The 18,546-nt window shown below is 46.1% G+C and overlaps 2 protein-coding genes across 2 annotated transcripts in view; both read left to right on the plus strand.

Moving 5' to 3' along the window:
* The window catches only part of LOC141106775 (uncharacterized), a 73,161-nt gene extending 63,935 nt beyond the window's left edge, over positions 1–9,226 (plus strand). The window contains exons 14-19 of the mRNA XM_073597702.1: positions 3,064–3,169; positions 3,297–3,431; positions 3,518–3,641; positions 3,758–3,855; positions 3,980–4,082; positions 7,635–9,226. Of these exons, the coding sequence (XP_073453803.1) occupies positions 3,064–3,169; positions 3,297–3,431; positions 3,518–3,641; positions 3,758–3,855; positions 3,980–4,082; positions 7,635–9,139 (2,071 nt within the window). The 3' untranslated portion in view covers positions 9,140–9,226. The remainder of the gene's footprint in view (positions 1–3,063; positions 3,170–3,296; positions 3,432–3,517; positions 3,642–3,757; positions 3,856–3,979; positions 4,083–7,634) is intronic.
* Positions 9,227–10,874: 1,648 nt separating this feature from the next.
* Positions 10,875–18,546, plus strand: part of LOC141106776 (uncharacterized) — a 101,693-nt gene continuing 94,021 nt past the window's right edge. Inside the window, exons 1-8 of the mRNA XM_073597703.1 lie at positions 10,875–11,771; positions 14,473–14,706; positions 14,864–15,052; positions 15,139–15,262; positions 15,379–15,476; positions 15,564–15,678; positions 15,775–15,872; positions 15,982–16,066. Of these exons, the coding sequence (XP_073453804.1) occupies positions 14,611–14,706; positions 14,864–15,052; positions 15,139–15,262; positions 15,379–15,476; positions 15,564–15,678; positions 15,775–15,872; positions 15,982–16,066 (805 nt within the window). The 5' untranslated portion in view covers positions 10,875–11,771; positions 14,473–14,610. The remainder of the gene's footprint in view (positions 11,772–14,472; positions 14,707–14,863; positions 15,053–15,138; positions 15,263–15,378; positions 15,477–15,563; positions 15,679–15,774; positions 15,873–15,981; positions 16,067–18,546) is intronic.

Raw genomic sequence — 18,546 nt, forward strand, 5'->3', positions numbered from 1 at the left:
AAGCTTTAGCTGAGTTCTTGGGGTTAACTGTCCAGCCTGTGTCTCTATCTTAATTCATGACCATGAGCTTTGGATAGGGTTTAAAAGAATGAGAGTAAAAGCAACAGAAATTGGGTTACTCTATGTGAGATGGCACAGGGTTTTGAGATCTGAGAGAACTTGAGAGTAGAAGTGTTCCACCTGGGGATTGAGAAGTTTCACAACTGGTTGATAGGGAGAGAAGCTACATTTGAGCTTTTGGGTTTAGGCAGCAAGCCTATATCCCTGTCTTTACTTATGATGGCGAGCTATGGATAAGATCCAAAAGAACGAAAGTATAGGCAATAGGAATTACGGTAAGTTTCTCTAGGTGAGACTGGGGGGGGGGGGGTTACTCTCAGAGATAACTTCAGAATAGAAGTGTTCCACCTTTTGGATTGAGAAGTTTCACAACTGGTTGATGGGAGGGAAGCCATAGTGGAGATTTTGGGCTTAGGCAGCAGGCCTGTATCTCTGTCTTTACTTGGAACGAGGGTAGAGGAAACAGGAATTACGTTTCTCTAGGTAGGACTGGGAGGGTTAACCTCTGTGAGATGACACAGAGTTTGGAGAACTGAGAGAACTTCAGAATAGAAGTGTTCATCCTTGGAATTGAGACGTTTCACAATTGGTTGATGTGAGGGAAGCAACAGTTGAGTTTTGGGGTTTAGGCGGCAGGCCCGAACTTCAGAATAGAAGTGTTCCACCTCTGAATTGAGGCATTTAGCAAATGGTTGATGGAAGGAAAGCTCTAGCTGAGTTCTTGGGTATAGCTGACCGGCCTGTGTCTCTGTCTTAATTTATGACCATGAGTTATGGATAAGGTCCAAAAAAATGAGAGTAGAAGCATTAGGATTTGAGATTTTCTGTGGGGTTACTATACATGATATGACACAGAACTTGGATATCTTTAGAATAGAAGTGTCCCACCTTTGGATTAAGAATATCCAGTTGGGGTAGATTAACCACTTCATGCACATAATCCTTTGGACACCTGTGGCAAGGAGTCTTTCCCAACATGTCCAAGTGGTCCATTTGGATGGTTCCAGAACATGCTAGAGAGATTATATTTCTTACCTGGCTTTGGAATAAGTCTCAGGAACAGATGAGATGGAACAGTATGGAGCTCATCTCAAGAGCAGTTATGACTGGCACATTTGTGGAATTGCTATGGCCAAGAACACAGTATCATTGACAACACAGAATCCAGTCACCACGGTTGGTATTCTGGGAACGCTGACCAGTGGGCAAACTTTGGATTACAATGTTACCACAACACCTCTTTGGGGGTTCAATTTTGCACACATTGCAACAGGGTACTTGTACTGGAAACAAATAAGAAATTGTTTTAAAAGAGCTTCATATGAGGTGCTATCAAACAACAGCCACTATTAAAAATTGAGCTAAAGAGGTGAATAAGACTTTTTTGGGGGGAAATTGTTAGACTGGTTGAGATTGTTTCCCCCCCCCCACCCTGACCCATTTGGAGTGGAGAGCTGACCCTGTATGTACCTGGGTGGTGGTGTTGTTACCGCAACAGGAAATGAGGGTACATCTTATCAGTGTGGACAGAGACAGCAACCAAATCATGGGGAAGCAGGAAGAGTAGTGCTGGAAACCTAGGGTTATCCTGTTAGTATGGGAATTGTGGTTATATTTAAACAGGGTATCTGGGTTCACAGCTTCTCCACACCAAAGGATTTCCGCAGTTCCTTTGGTTTGTAACAGATCTGAACTTGAAGCGCCACACATAGCATTTATTGTCGAAGTATAAATTTTAAGCTATGAATAAGGGTAAAAAACTTTGTCATAGACCTAACGCGTTTTGGGGGCCAGACAATGCCCCCTTCATCAGGGTTTAAAGGTTGTGAATGATGTATGCTGGACAGAATGAAATAGGTGAATTTCATGTTATTTCATTGGGAAATGTGCAGAGTCTATCATCAGTACTGAGTGAGCCCTAGGGTTGTGAGTGCCACCTCATCCCTTTAAACCCGAACACATATTAATTACACAGGTTCTGTGGCTTATTAAGGTGGTAATTAAACTCACTTGGTGCCTTATCTGCATTAAATTAGCTCCAGAACCTGTGAATTCATATGTGTTCAGGTTTAAAGGAATGAGGTGGCAACACCAGGAAGCTATCACCAGTATTGGGCCAATAATCTACGGTCAGGGCATTCCCTGCCTTGCAGCGGAACATATAAAACAGGTGTAGATATGTGCAGCTGAGAGGTGGGGAATGCCTTGGCCACTTACGATCGGCCCAGTTCAGTCACAGCTTCATTGCGGGCTCGCTCAGGTGGGTTCAAACTAGGATCTGCCTGAGCTCCCTAGTTATCAGCTGGTCCATCCAACTATGGTATATAAAAGTTATTTGTTTTCTGGTATTATTACTATTTTATTAATAAGAATTATAAATCTAAAATCATATATTTTAATAAGATATTCTTTTACATTGAGCAACCATAACTGTCTTCCAGTAACAGCCATGGCTCTTTCCAGTGTTCTCCTATTTGCCTCTGACCTGGAACTTCATATCCATGGGACTTCCTGTTTGGTGGAGCCATTTTGTCGTAGTCTGAGGACTTGAAGGTGAAACGGTCATTCCCCACCAGTCCCTATCTCCATCCTTCTGTTTTGAAATGTTATTAAAGTAAAAGATAAGGAGGAATTACAAAAATGAAGAAAAAATAAAACTCAGGACCTCACTCCATGTTCTGAAAAAGGGCAGTAGAGTGGTGGTGGCCATTTTATTGTGGTCCTGAAAAAAAAAAGAGGACCAGAACTACATTTCCCAGAATCCTTTGCTTCACTAATTTTACTTCCTGTGTGATGAGATTTGCACTGGAGCTGTGCTACTGAAATTAGTAAGGATGTTTTTATTTGCTATTATTTTGCTTTAAGGAAATCGGATTAAAAAGAAAAATGATAAAAATAGAAGGCAAATGTTTTTGAGTTCCGAAATTTGACTTTTTAAAAAAATGTCTTCAGAGTAAGTTTATACCGAGGTGTTAATCGTTTGGTCTATATCTGTTATTACAGGGGACGTAATTCTGTCCCCAGGGTCACGATGGGCGAGGATGGGAGTCGCATGACTGAGAAGGTTTTGAACCTCACACTGGAGATTGTCTACCTGCTGACCGGAGAGGTGAGGAGGATTCTGGGAGGTCACATGACATCACTCTTATCTCTATTAATAAAACACAGACCTGACCGGAGAGGTGAGGAGGATTCTGGGAGGATCATATACTAAAACCGTCCCACTTTTAATACAGAGTTTTCCTCCTGTGAAGTCTGGGGACCGTGTGACCATCATGGTTCCATCACCTCCCTCCCCAACTCCTGCAAGAATCAACACCAAGCAAATCCTAGAAGTCACCCAGAAGATCATTGAGGTGCTGACGGGAGAGGTGAGCGGTGCCGGGAATTCTGGGACATTATCCAGTAACAGACAAGGGATGTGTCTGGATGGTGACTGTATCATTGTGTGTGTCAGGTTCCTATAAGGTGTCAGGATGTCACTGTCTATTTCTCCATGGAGGAGTGGGAGTATTTAGAAGGACACAAGGATCTCTACAAGGACGTCATGATGGAGAATCAGCCGCCCCTCACATCACCGGGTAAGAGGAGACTTTATTGTAAAGGAGAGAGCAGTACGAAGGGTCCACCTAGATCCCCCATCATCTGATAAACACATAGAAACAATGTATTCAGTCAGTGTGTGTGTTTCCTACAGATGGATCCAGTAATGGGAACCCACCAGAGAGATGTCCCCGTCCTCTGTACTCCAGGGATTCCACACAAGAGGATCACACCATTCCTCACCATCATCAGGTAGAGGGACCAGAGGGGTCTCATCAAAGTGACTGCACATTGATCTGTAGAGATCTTATAAACAAAAATCAGTTCAGTCTCTGCTCATGACGTTAGCCTCTATATTTGTTCTCACATTGTTTAGGATGAAGGCCTGATGCCTAATAATAAGGTTGAAGATGTGGATGGAGAAGCCAAAGTTTTTCAAAGAGGTTGTGAGCAGTGTAAGGAGGAAGACACTTCTGCAGGTGAGTAGAAAACCTCTCCATAGAAATATCTGGAAGCCATCAGCTGTTCCCAGATACGAAGAGACATGTCACTTCTTAAAGCGGAGGTCCAGCCCCCCCACGAAAAATTAAGAGTCAGCAGCTACAAATACTGCAGTTGCTGACTTTTAATATATGGACACTTACCTGTCCAGGAAGCCCACGATGTTGCACCGCAGCCGATCTTCATATCAGCTGTCGGTGCAGCCGACGCCATTCCTGGTAAGGGAACCCGGCAGTGAAGCCTTTTGGCTTCACAGCCGGTTCCCTATTGCGCATTCATAAAGCGTGCTGCGCTTTCTCATTGGTCCAGCGGCGGAGGAGGGAGCTGAACTCCCGGGGGCAGACTGAGCCGCAGCACAGTCTACCGGAAGTGGGGAACGGTGCCTGTCAAAAACAGGTACCTGTTCCCCTCTCACCCCTGAAAGGTGCCAAATGTGGCACCGGAGGGGGGGAGGAGACGGATAAGCAGAAGTTCTACTTTTGAGTGGAACTCCACTTTAATGACCATCTCTAGATTCAGGAGGTCCATGGCTTCCTCTGGGACTTAGAACTATTTGGTTTTCTTTGATATCCTTAACAATAGGTTTTGTCCTCCCCTCCCACTATATTTTTTGGTTCTGGTTCAATTATTGAACAAAGGCTGTGAAAGTTCTTCGTAGTCAGTGTAACACTTCCAGGCTTGGTTCTGATGGATACACAATGGAACGAGCCTTCCTTCAAAGGAGCTAATACACAATGAAGGTACAGTGTAGATCAAGGGTAGGCAACCTTAGAGAGATGGAGGTCTACTTGAACAACACTGATGAAGTCAAAGATCACCAGACACAGTGTACTGTTAGGGCCGGTTCACACCAGAACACAATGCCAGAAAGGCATGTTCCATGTGTGTTTCCTGCACCATGTTCAAAACGCACTGCCTTTGTGATCTACTGTGGGTGATGATACATTGTTAACCGCAAATGTAGATCGCAAACGCAGTGGACACTAAAAAAGTATTACAAGAGGGTGCAGGGTTTGGGGGTGCGTTGGGCTCAGAATGCAGGGATCAGCAGTGCGTTATGCTCAGAATTCAGGGATCAGGAGTGCTTTGCAGTCAGAATGCAGGGATCAGGAGTGTGTTGTGCTCAGAATGCAGGGATCAGGGGTGCGTTACGCTCAGAATGCAGGGATCAGGAGTGCCTTACGCTCAGAATGCGGGGATCAGGAGTGTGTTGCAATCAGAATGCAGGGATCAGGAGTGCTTTGCACTCAGAATGCAGGGATCAGGAGTGTGTTGTGCTCAGAATGCAGGGATCAGGGGTGCATTACGCTCAGAATGCAGGGATCAGGAGTGTGTTGCACTCACAATGCAGGGATCAAGGGTGCGTTGCGCTCAGAATGGAGGGTTCAGGAATGTGTTACGCTCAGAATGCAGGGATCAGGGGTGCGTTGCACTCAGAATGCAGGGTTAAGGAGTGTGTTGCAATCAGAATGCAGGGATCAGGAGTGCGTTACGCTCAGAATGCAGGGATCAGGGGTGCGTTACGCTCTGAATGCAGGGATCAGGGGTGTGTTACTCTCAGAATGCAGGGATCAGGAGTGCATTGTGATCAGAATGCAGGGATCAGGGGTGCGTTACGCTCAGAATGCAGGGATCAGGGGTGTGTTGCTCTCAGAATGCAGGGATCAGGAGTGCATTGTGATCAGAATGCAGGGATCAGGAGTGCGTTACGCTCAGAATGCAGGGATCAGGAGTGTGTTGCACTCACAATGCAGGGATCAGAAGTGCGTTGCTCTCAGAATGCAGGGATCAGGAGTGCGTTACGCTCAGAATGCAGGGTTCAGGAGTGTGTTACGCTCAGAATGTAGGGATCAGGAGTGCGTTGCAATCAGAATGCAGGGATCAGGAGTGCTTTGCACTCAGAATGCAGGGATCAGGAGTGTGTTGTGCTCAGAATGCAGGGATCAGGGGTGCGTTACACTCAGAATGCAGGGATCAGGAATGTGTTGCACTCACAATGCAGGGATCAGGGGTGCGTTGCGCTCAGAATGGAGGGTTCAGGAATGTGTTACGTTCAGAATGCAGGGATCAGGGGTGCATTGCACTCAGAATGCAGGGTTAAGGAGTGTGTTGCAATCAGAATGCAGGGATCAGGAGTGCGTTACTGCAGGGATCAGGAGTGCGTTACGCTCAGAATGCAGGGATCAGGGGTGCGTTACGCTCAGAATTCAGTAATCAGGGGTGGGTTACGCTCAGAATGCAGAGATCAGGGGTGCGTTACGCTCTGAATGCAGGGATCAGGGGTGTGTTACTCTCAGAATGCAGGGATCAGGAGTGCATTGTGATCAGAATGCAGGGATCAGGGGTGTGTTACTCTCAGAATGCAGGGATCAGGAGTGCATTTGATCAGAATGCAGGGATCAGGAGTGCGTTACGCTCAGAATGCAGGGATCAGGGGTGCGTTACGCTCAGAACGCAGGGATCAGGAGTGCATTGTACTCAGAATGCAGGGTTAAGGAGTGCGTTGCAATCAGAATGCAGGGATCAGGAGTGCGTTATGCTCAGAATGCGGGGATCAGGGGTGCATTACGCTCAGAATGCAGGGATCAGGGGTGCGTTGCACTCAGAATGAAGGTTTAAGGAGTTTGTTGCGCTCAGAATGCTGGGCCAAGGAGTGCATTGCGCTAAGATTGCAAGGTTAAGGAGTGCTTTTCAGTCAGAATGCAGAAATGGGGGGGGGCGATGTGAAGGGTGGTACAGGACACTGCTAACTTTTTATATTAACAAGTAGCAAACAATCGCCTACGTTGATGGGTTCTCGACCCCGGGTGTAGATGTACCTTGTTCCAGTCTCAGGCTGCTACCTTTTGCATAGCGACAGTAGATAACAAACTCTGAGATGGATATTGAGGTGCTCCCCATACAAAAGTTAATTTCCCTCAGAGGTTTCTTTAAAATGTTTATTGGTTAAGATTAAGAGCATCAAATAATTCCAAAGAGTTTTGTGGGGAATGGTTTGTCCCCATCGTCTCAGCCTAGGCAAAGTCGATGGACTGGAGCTCAATCCAAGAATCCAAGAACATTTTTTTAACGATAAGCGTAGAGTCCATTCAAGACCGCAGTAGAAGAGAAAGGGCAGGGAGGGTTTAGTTAGCTGAATACGCAAAATATATAAGGAACTGGTGGGGTTCAACCTCTTGGAAGCCCTAATATAGGTCTTCATTGCATCTCATTGTAATTATATTTACATCTACTGCTCCAGCCTTGAAGAAGAGAGAGGCCTTCCCCCAAAACTCACTGGATTTACTTGATGCATGTAACCAAATAAACATTTTAAAAAGACCTCTGAGTGATATAAACTTTTGTACCGGAAACTCCTCAATACCCACCTCAGTTTGTTGGTTATCTGTCTACGTAATTGTTGGCCAAGTCTTCTTGGTTACTATGAGTTATGGTTTGTTTTTTCTCTTGATAGTTGAACCTTGACTTGGCTAACCATGTAGCTGTGAGTTTGATTGCCCTAAAATGCTCCCTTTTTTTATTCCTGGCAGGTAGAGATGTGGATTACAGAGGTCTAGGTTTGCTTCTGGATCCAGGAGAAATCACCTTGACTCTAAAGGTCCCTACTGGACCACCCAGCATGGATCGATCGCTGCATATCTCCGATCCTGCAGAATCTTTGGACATTAAGCCTTTCGATCTTCCCCGCAGCAGCCCTTGTCCTGGAGATAAAACATATTACTGTTCAGAGTGCGGCAGATGCTTCACCCAGATGGAACACATGATGGTTCATTTCAGGAGCCACTCAGGAGAGAGGCCATTCTCTTGCTCGGAGTGTGGCCAGCAGTTTGCTCGGAAAGAAAGCCTGGTGGTCCATTTGCGTACACACTCAGGCGAGATGCCCTTCTCATGCTCAAAGTGTGGCTGGTGTTTTGTCCGGAAAGAACGCCTGGTGGGGCACCTTAGGACCCACTCAGGCGAAAAGCCGTTCTCTTGCTTACAGTGTGGCAAGAGCTTCACCCGGAAATCCACCCTCATTGACCATGAGAGATCCCACAGTGGAGAGCGGCTGCACCCCTGCTCTGAGTGCGGGAAGTGCTTCAAGACAAAGTCTGACATCATTCACCACCAAAGGGTCCACACCGGGGAGAAGCCTTACTCCTGCTCGCCATGTGACAAGCGCTTTCAGCAAAAGTCGGCTCTTGTCAAGCACCGAAGACTCAGGATCTGCGAGAAGCCGTTTCTAGAAGGTAGGCAGCGTTTTCGAAGGAAACCAGTTCTCGCTGGGGATCAACAAGACGAGAACCTTTTTCCTTGTACGGAATGCGGGAAACTGTTCCGGTCAAAGTCCTATCTGGTGATTCATCAGAGGACCCACACTGGAGAAAAGCCTTTTTCGTGTTCTTTGTGCGGGAAATGTTTTACGCAGAATTCCACCCTCCTCAGACACCGCAGGTTTTGCTCGAAACGAGATGTATCCAACGGCGCAATCCCTTCGGAGACTCCAGATCAGGCAAAGCGTCATTCGATGGAGAGGACCATCCCATGTGCCGAGTGCGGCAAGATCTTCTCCTGCACCTGGCACCTAGCCGAGCACCAGCGCACCCACACTGGAGAGAAGCCCTTCTTCTGCGCCGACTGCGGGAAACGTTTCTCGTTTCGCTCCAGCTACGTCAGCCACCAAAAGATTCACTCGGGTGACAAGCCTTTCTCCTGCCCGGACTGCGGGAAGTGCTTTGCCCTGCGGCAGTACCTCGTCAAGCATCAGAAGATCCACCGAGGCGAGAAGCCGTTTTCGTGCTCCTTGTGCGGGAAAAACTTCACGGAGAGGTCGGACCTCATGAAACACCAGAGGGTGCACACCGGCGAGAAGCCGTTCGCATGCGCTGCTTGCGGGAAGCGATTCTCGGGGAGATCCGATGTGTCAAGGCACCAGAGGACTCACACCCACGAGAAACCTTATTCGTGTTCGGAGTGCGGCAAGTGCTTTTCATGGCGGTCTGATCTTCTCAAGCACCAACGTATCCATGATAGGAAGATCATCAATACCTCTTAAGCACCAGAAAATTTGGTTTGCAGAGAATCTTCGTATTTGTATATAGAAATGCCTATTTATTAAAACGTCAATAAAAGGTTCAATCTATTCCTGTCTGTGTACTTTATGGAAAACGCATGTACAATCGCTGTGAAACAGCCAACGTGTTTCGGCCAACAGGCCTTCATCAGGCCCTAAAAAATGAGCCATGATTAAGGCCTGGCGGTTGAAACGCGTTGGCTGTTTTACAGCGATTTGTACATGCGCTTTCAATAAAGGTAGATTATTTTTGGATGCTATCCTTTGTGCCGACCATCCTTCATATGATCCATGTGTTATAGGGGATGTCAGCAGCCTCAGAGTCTGAGCGCTGCACGGAGCTGTTATGCATGAAAGTGGAAGCATCCGTATACTTGTTACCGGTATTAGAACGTCCTCCGCTCTGGTTGAAGGCGCACAAGGGGCACCTTTTGGACAGCAACATTGTCAGTCTGGGGGAAGGGGAGTGTTATATGTATTAGCAGATTTAAATACACTAACAAATGGAAGCCATACTCCAGCTCACACTTTATAATCAGTTACAGCAAACTGTTTTTTTTTCCCTTTTGGGATAAAGGTTTTACATGAATCAATAAAAAACAATCATTGTAAGCACCTCCATTAGTAGTAAATGTTTTGTTCGACCTCTGTACACTGATACATCTGAAAGAGAGCTTGTACTGCTACAGGGGGTCCCTCCTGTGCAGAATCACATATGTACAGTATATACATAGCTCCAGGGGCGTTGCTAGGTCTACAAAAGATCTGGGGCTAGAGCCCATAGCAGCGTAGTAAAGAAAGTCATACGCTTGGGTGGGCATACACACGTATATACAGTAATATACGTGTGTGTGTGTATATATATATATATATATATCCCCAGAGAGCCCCTCCTTACATCAGGGTGCCAAGAGAGCCCCCCTTACATCAGGGTCCCTAGAGAGCCCCCCCTTACATCAGGGTCCCCAGAGAGCCTCCTCCTTACATGAGAGTCCTCAGAGAGCCTCCCCCTTTCATCAGGGTACCCAGAGGGCCCCCCACTTACATCAGGGTTCTCAGAGAGCCCCCCTTACATTAGGGTCCCCAGAGAGCCTCCCCCTTAAATCTAGGTCCCTAGAGAGCCTCTGCCTTAAAATCAGGGTCCCCAGAGAGCCTCCCCTCCCCTTGGGGACCCCTGCAGAGACTCTGGGCTATTGGCCCCATATTCGGGGCTATAGCCCCAAAAGCCACCCCCTAGCGACGCCACTGCATAGCTCCCAACTGTCCCTGATTCAGAAGCACATGTCCCTCATTTGGAACAAAGTCCCTCTTTTCTTCTCATTTATCCCTCATTTCAGTCTGATCTGTATAGTTTTATAAAAAAAAAAAAAAAAAAAAAAAAAAAACACTACTTGTCCATCAAAAAGTGTTTTTCAGCGCTAAACCTTTTATCCAATTTCTAAATCGCTGCATTTGTAAATTCTAAAAGCAAATATAAAGGAATAATAGTGATATAAACGCATTTGGGGGTTTAATTAACCATTTTTTTGTACAATTCTCCTTTAAGGGGTCGTGGCAGGGGGTGTGTCCTATGCCTACATACCTTTTACCAATAGGTGTCCTTTATTCCCATCTCAAAAAGTTGGGAGGTGTGTGTGTGTGTGTGTGTGTGTGTGTGTGTGTGTGTATATATATATATATATATATATATATATATATATACAGGCAGCACTGCCGGAGAAGGTTGACACGTGGGGGGGGCGGGCAGCAGGGGGAATCGGTACTGTACGGGGTGATTAGGGTGTGCCCAGGCACGTCCAGCACACCCTGTGCGCACGCCCACACTCCCTGATATTCATTTCATAAATGTGTTAGCCCGGAGGTCAGCTCTATAGGAAGCAATTAAAGACATTTTGCTCAGTTTACCACTTTTCAACAATCCTTCATGGCAGCAATTGTAATTAAAAAGTGGTAAAATAAAAGTTTCTGGACTTACAAACCAGACACACCATTAGAGTATTTAAAAAAAATCTAATATAGTTCAGTTCTGTTCATGATTTTTTTTTTTCTATCTTTTTATTACCTTTTTCTAAGGTCCAAGCATAGAAAAACAAATAATTCATAAAAAATCCAGTATTTACCTGGTGTTCCTCTAAATGGCCACTGGATGGCAGTGCGAACTGTTAGTATAAAGTGGATGTAGCTACAATTATAAATAAATAAATGGCCACACGGTGGCGGTGCTGCACTGCAGTATACATTTAAAGACAGCCAAGCTTGTTGCAGTTACCAAAGGTGGCCACAAGGTGGCAAATCGACGCTAAAGTAACGGACGAGGGTGCAGAGTTGTGATTAGCTGAAGGGTCCACTGAGATCACTGCAGTTGTCACAAATGAGGTGTTATGGTATGAACGCTGCAGTACTCATAAATGTCCACGGGGTGGCATTGCAAAGCTGCGGTGAACGAGGTGCTGAAATTCTCTAGCTTGCAGTTCTAACAGCGACCACACGAGGGAGCCTGTGCGGCTACAGAACTGCCTTGACACTCACAACCCGGAAGAACAGGCAACTTGCTGGTGGAACGCACGGACCGGAAGTTCCGGGAAACAGAAGCCACAGTTGTTACTGGCAGCAGGTATCGACAATCCCTTGAAGCTTTCACTGTGTACCTTTTTATGCTATATTTCTATTGGTGACAGTGTGTGTATTTGGACACTGGGGTGGCAGGAGAGACTCAGAGGAGGAATAAATATTCTATTTACTTATAAAAGGAGTTTTTCAACGTAATTTACACACGTATTCGCCTTAAACGCGCACATATGCGCGTAAATGTACTCTAGTCAGGGCCGTATTTAATATTGATTGGCAAACATTTTCTTGGCCTTCCCAAATTCACTTATCAACTATTTGCAGGCAGTGCGGGCTTAAGGGGCAGCTGTTTTGTTCCCCACAACAATGAGTGGGCCTGGGGCAGCTGCCCCTTTTGCCCCGTGTTAAAGCAGGCCCTGACTCTAGTGGCTGGAATAAATGAATAATCTAGCCGACAGAATGAGTTTACGCTCATACACATCTAGACGCAATAGCCGCAACCAGCGACAGAGGGATTTGTTTTCTGGCGGCACATTTGGGGCATTTGTTCATACACCCGTGTGTATGACCCCTAACAAAAGAAAATAACATGGATGTGAGTGTTCATCAGTACAGGGGATTGGGGGGTATGGGTGATCCTTACTTGGGGTGTCCTGGGGTCATCATTGCGGAGGAAGATGGAAAAGTCATAGTCAGGGAGATGAGGAGTTAATAGACCCACATTATCAATGAGGAGACCAGTAGTTGGGGAATGGGTGAGGAGTGGGGGTTGATGGGGATCAATGAGGCTGGCCCTCAGTCCAGAGAAGGAAGGTGGTCATTAGTTTTGGTGGGAAAAGGACTCAGCAGGTCAGTAAGTCATCAGTCTGGGTGGAGGCTTGAGATTGCTCATGAGTAGGTGGATGATGGCAATCGGGTCACCAGTACCTGTTGGGGTCGGAGGTCTCCAGTCCATTGGAGGAGTTGTGGGTGGTCATCAGTATGGGGGAGGGAGAATAAAAGGGCACTCATCCGTAGGAGCTGATTTGGGTAGAAAAGGGTCCCAGTTGCTCCTTGGTGAGGTGAGAGAGTCAGAAGGTGTGAGTGTTCATTGTTTGGTGGTTATCAGTCTGGGAAGGGAGCTATGAGTGTTTATTGGTCAGCAGTTATCAACTTAAGTGGGGGCTTGTGGACACCCATCAGTAGATAGGGTTTGGGTGGTAGTAAATATTGGTGTTCATCAATGGAGTCATCCACCCAGGGGAGTAGGGTTGCCTCCTCATCCCTTTAAAACCAAACACATATGAATCACATGGGTTCTGCGGCTAATTTAATGCAGATAAGGCACTAAGTGAGTTTAGTTACCACCTTAATCAGCCACAGAACTTGTGTAATTAATATGTGTTTGGTTTTAAAGGGATGAGGTGCCAACCCTAGGAGGGAGCTGTGGTTGGTCATTGATTGTGACAGGTGGATGGATGGTCAGTCCAGGGGGAATACTTATAGATGCTCATCAGTGTTGGGGGAGTTTTGGAGGTGCTCATCAGTAGGGAGGGTGAGGTTCAGATGGTCATAAGTCCAGGGGAGGGAGCTGTGGTTGGTCATTGATTGTGGCAGATGGATGGATGGTCAGTTCAGGGAGAAGACTTGCAGATGCTCATTTAGTATTGGGGGAAGTTTGGAGGTGTTCATCAGTCAGGATGGTGAGGCTTAGATGGTTATAAGTCCAGGGGAGGGAGCTGTGGGTGCTCATTGGTTGTGGCTGGTGGATGATCATTCCAAGAATAGGTCTTGCATGTTCTCATCGGTGCGGGAGGAGGTTTGTGGGTGCTTATCAATGGGGTTGGTGAAGCTTGGATTGTCCTAAGTCCAGGGAGGGAGCTGTGGGTGATCATTAGTTGTCGAGGGAGAGGTTCTGAAAATTCTCATCACTTTGGGGAAAGGTTTGTGGGTGCTTCTCATTGGGGTGGGTGAGGCTTAGATAATTGTAAGTCGAGAGGCGAGAGCTGTGGATGGTCATTGGTTGTGGATGGTAGATGGATAATTAGTCCAGGGAGGGGTCTTGCTGGTTTTCATTCGTGTGGGAGGAGGTTTGTGGGTGCTTATCCATGGGGTGGGTAAGGTTTGGATGTTTGTAGGTTAAGGGAAGGAATCTGTGGATGGTCATTGGTTGTAGAGGGGGAAGATGGATGATCAGTCTAGAGGGGGGTCTTGCAGGCTCTTATCAGTGTGGAAGGAGTTTGCTGGGCACTTATCAGTTGGTTGGGGCTGGAGACTTAGATGGTCAAAGGTCAAAAGGGAGAGTGATCATTGGTTGTGACAGGTTGATGGATGGCCATCAGCCCATAGAAGGTTTTGCTGGTGCTCATCAGTGGCTTGGTTTGGAAGGGAGAGGAGTGTGCACTGTTGGAAAAAAGCCTTATAAGTAGAGTTATGTGTGGAATCTTCTCTCTGCTTCTGTCCGTCATCCAGGCACCTTCCAGCTCTAGCTATAGTTCTCCAGGCACTGAGGCCATTTCTCAGTGTTTATTTCCCACCTCTGTCATTCAACCCACCATCATGAGAGGACCTATGCTACAATAAGATGTATTGAATAAAGCAATAGGTAAGGGACAGAATAGTGAAAGACAAGGTAGACCTGATTCATAGAATATCAATGCTGAGTGTAGATAGGACCTCAGGGGTGGTGAGATCAGATTATTACCAGGAAGGTAGGGAAGCACTAGAAGAGTAAAATAATAGTAAACTGACACTGTTTTATTTTAAAGGAGAACTGCACTCAAAGGCCCCAGTTTTCGTCAGCTCCCATCACCTATGTACAGTGTATCAGAAGACTTCACCAAAGACCTGGGCACAGCACTGCAGTCATTCCTATTCTGTTATAGAGATAACCCTCTATAGATCAAATGACTGCTTCACTGACCATGGATGTAGACTGCGGTCATGTGACTGAGCGGATGTTAAAACTCACCTTGGAGATCATCTACCTGCTGACCGGAGAGGTGAGGAGGATTCTGAGAGGTCACATGACATCACTTATATGGGTCATAATACAGCAGTCTCACTGCTGCTTTAACAGGGACCTGAATGGAGATGGTAGGGATTCTAGGAAAGCTATTATTTGTAAAGAGGTTTCCTAATCTTTCCCCCAATATATAGGATTACATACTAGTGAAAACATCTGGACTGTATGTATTATCACGCAATCATCTCTCTGGCCATGGAAAGTTTGGCACAACCCAGAGCTCCATGATGGTACCTCCACCTTTCTCCCTAATATCTGAGAACAATAACAAGCAGAAGGTTCTGGAAGTCACTAACAAGATGATGGAGCTGCTGACAGGAGAGGTGAGCGGTGTCGGGAATTCTGGGACATTATCCAGTAACAGACAAGGGATGTGTCTGGATGGTGACTGTATCATTGTGTGTGTCAGGTTCCTATAAGGTGTCAGGATGTCACTGTCTATTTCTCCATGGAGGAGTGGGAGTATATAGAAGGACACAAGGATCTCTACAAGGACGTCATGATGGAGAATCAGCCACCCCTCACATCACCGGGTAAGAGGAGACTTTATTGTAAAGCAGAGAGCAGTACGGAGGGTCCACCTAGATCCCCCATCATCTGATAAACACATAGAAATAATGTATTTAGTCAGTGTGTGTGTTTCCTACAGATGGATCCAGTAATGGGAACCCACCAGAGAGATGTCCCCATCCTCTGTATTCCCGGGATTCCACACAGGAGAATCTCACCATCCCTCACCATCATCAGGTAGAGGTGCATCCAAAAGTGACTCTACACCATATGATCTGTAGAGAAGCCACATGGTGATTTTTGTCCTTTGTGTATCTTTTTTAGGGTGAAGGTGTGATTACTATTAAAGCTGAAGTCTATGACGGCGACGATGAAGTGCTGTGTGTGAGTGCCGATGAGTCGTGTAAGGAGAAGGAAATCCCTCCAGAGATCCACACAGGTGAGTAATAAACACTAAATACAGAAAAGGGTCCCAGATTGTCCTTGTTCAGTCACTACAACAATCTCTTCTTCTCCGCTCTCCTCCTTCTTACAGATGGATCCAGTAATGAGAACCCACCAGAGACATGTCCCCATCCTCTGTATTCCCGGGATTCCACACAAGAAGGTCACACCATCCCTCACCATCATCAGGTAGGAAGAGAAGAAGGTCTCATCATTGATTCAAGGCTGTATGAACTGTAAAAATGTGTTTAAATACAATTAAGACAAGACGTTCATACGATTGATTTTTGTCCTCTAGTTTGAAAATGACGTCGAGGACGAGGTCTACATGACAGCTTATCAGCAATGTAAGGAGGAGGAACATCCTATAGAGATCAATGTGGGTGAGTCATAAATGTGTCCTTAGCCATGGGAATAATTAAAAATGTAACTATTATTAGGTATAGTTTTTGTTTAGAATAGCTGGATCTTCATCCTTTTCCTCCAAGGTTTGCCACCATCCCTCAAAATATTCACCACCCCATCATCAGTTTTTTCTCCCAGTAGACTTGTGGTCCTTTGGGAGGGGGTGGGGTGGGGTCATGCTCCTTTTGTCTTTTTGGTAAAATAACCATCATAAGGTCAAAAGAACAGTGCCCAGTAAAGGAACTCACTTTGGACTGTTGAATGGTGGGGCTTAGCTCTGGGTGGGACTCATGTGTAGGTCAAGGCCCTCCGGGGGGGGGGGGGGGGGCACACAAAGTGACTTCTGCATTTAGGTACATAAGCTTTGGAAATTCTGGTAGTTGGATCATCATAAATAACCTCAATTAAATTATAGTATTAAAGTATAAACCCTCTGGTTTTGAAGGGGTTGAACACCAGATCTTACTGGATTCAATGTCGTAGAGCCATTTGCCAAATGCCAATTTGCCTTCTCTTCATTGCTGTGCCAACAGCTTGGTAGACATGTCTTTTCTCATCGTTCTGACAACCTCCACCCTTTGCTTTGGCACCCACACGCATGTTGGTTTGGTGGCCATTGGTGTGGAATTCCGTGATTTCCCATAAAAGCCACAGAAAGAACTCTTTTCGGTTATTTTCTTTGACCTTTAAGTCTGTCAGGTTAGTCCCGATTTTCCCTTTTTGGTCAGCTGCTCTTTGTTCTTTGAAACAATTATCTAGTGCAGTGTTTCTCAATCTTTTTTCAGTCAAGGCACCCTTTAAAATGATGGACAATCTCGAGGCACCCCCTTCTAAAATGTAAAAAACTATTCTAATAGCTTTACATAATGCAGCAACATCCACACGTAGGACACCCAATGTTAGAGGTGGTTTATTCTTCCAAAGCAAATACACTTTTGCACAGTGGTACTGACTAGTATTCTAATGTTTCTTTTCTCCCTCAATTTCTCCATCAGTCAGCTAATGTGACCCCAGTGCTGAGGGAGAGAGGCAGAGAAAGGTCAAACAAGGATGCTGTGGAGGCAACAGACATCCACCTTATTAACTGATGTCATCATTGGTTGTTAGGATGCCAGTGTCTACAAAGTCATAATGGTACATAATGAAAACCCATGGCTTTGTGTAACTGAAAGGCGGACTTGATCCACCTGCTGCCTTAAATATAATTTTTGATACATTTTTAGGCATTTTGCCAAGGCACCCTTGAAAAAGGCTGATCTAGTGTATAATATATAGGATAGAGACATGGGCCAATTATATTAATGCAGCCTTCATGCATCTTGTTCTTTCATCTCTTTGATAGTCTGTTGTGGAACTCGCCTTCATGGATAGATGTTCCTCACGGTGTGACACACTCCTAAGATCTAGATCAGGGGTCTTCAAACATTCTAAACAAAGGGCCAGTTTACTGTCCTTCAGACTTTAAGGGGGTCAGACTGTGGCCAGTGGGGGAAGAAAATGTCCTGGCGTCAGTGGGAGTAAACATCCCATCATTGGTATAAGGGGGAGTAATAGTGCCCCATTATTGGAATCAGTGGGAGATATGGTGCCCCTTCATTGGGGGGAAATAGTGCCCCATCATTGGTGTCAGTGGGAGGAATAATGTTCCATCATTGGTGTCAGTGGGAGGAATAGTGCCCCATCATTGGTGTCAGTGGGAGGAAATAGTGGCCCATCATTGGTGTCGGTGGGAGAAATAATGCCCCATCATTGGTGTCAGTGGGAGAAATGGTGTCCCAACATTGGTCTCAGTGGGAAGAATAATGTCCCATCATTGGTGTCAGTGGGAGGAATAGTGGCCCATCATTGGTATAGTAGAAGGTATAGTGCCAAATCATTGGTGTCAGTGGAAGGAATAGTGTCCCATCATTGGTGTCAGTGGGAGTAATAGTGTCCTTTCATTGGTGTCATGGGAGGAATAGTGCCCCTCCATTGGTATCGGTGGGAGGAATAGTGTCCCAACATTGGTGTCAGTGGGAGGAATAGTGTCCCAATCATTGGTGTCAGTGGGAGGAATAGTGTCCCATCATTGGTGTCAGTGGGAGGAATAGTGTCCCATCATTGGTATCAGTGGGAGGAATAGTGTCCCGTCATTGGTGTCAGTGGGAGGAATAGTGTCCCGTCATTGGTGTCAGTGGGAGGAATAGTGTCCCGTCATTGGTGTCAGTGGGAGGAATAGTGTCCCCTCATTGGTGTCAGTGGGAGGAATAGTGTCCCATCATTGGTGTCAGTGGGAGGAATAGTGTCCCGTCATTGGTGTCAGTGGGAAGAATGGAGCCTAATGTGCCCTGTTGTTGGAGTTAGTGGATGAGGCCAAATAAAGACAAGCAATGGGCCACAGTTTGGAGACCACTGATCTAAGTAATCAACATCTTCTGGTACTCTATTTTTTTTGCTCACCTTTCTCCCTGTTAGGTCA

This window comes from Aquarana catesbeiana, linkage group LG08 (genome assembly GCF_042186555.1).
Source record: "Aquarana catesbeiana isolate 2022-GZ linkage group LG08, ASM4218655v1, whole genome shotgun sequence".
NCBI classification, from domain to species: domain Eukaryota; kingdom Metazoa; phylum Chordata; class Amphibia; order Anura; family Ranidae; genus Aquarana; species Aquarana catesbeiana.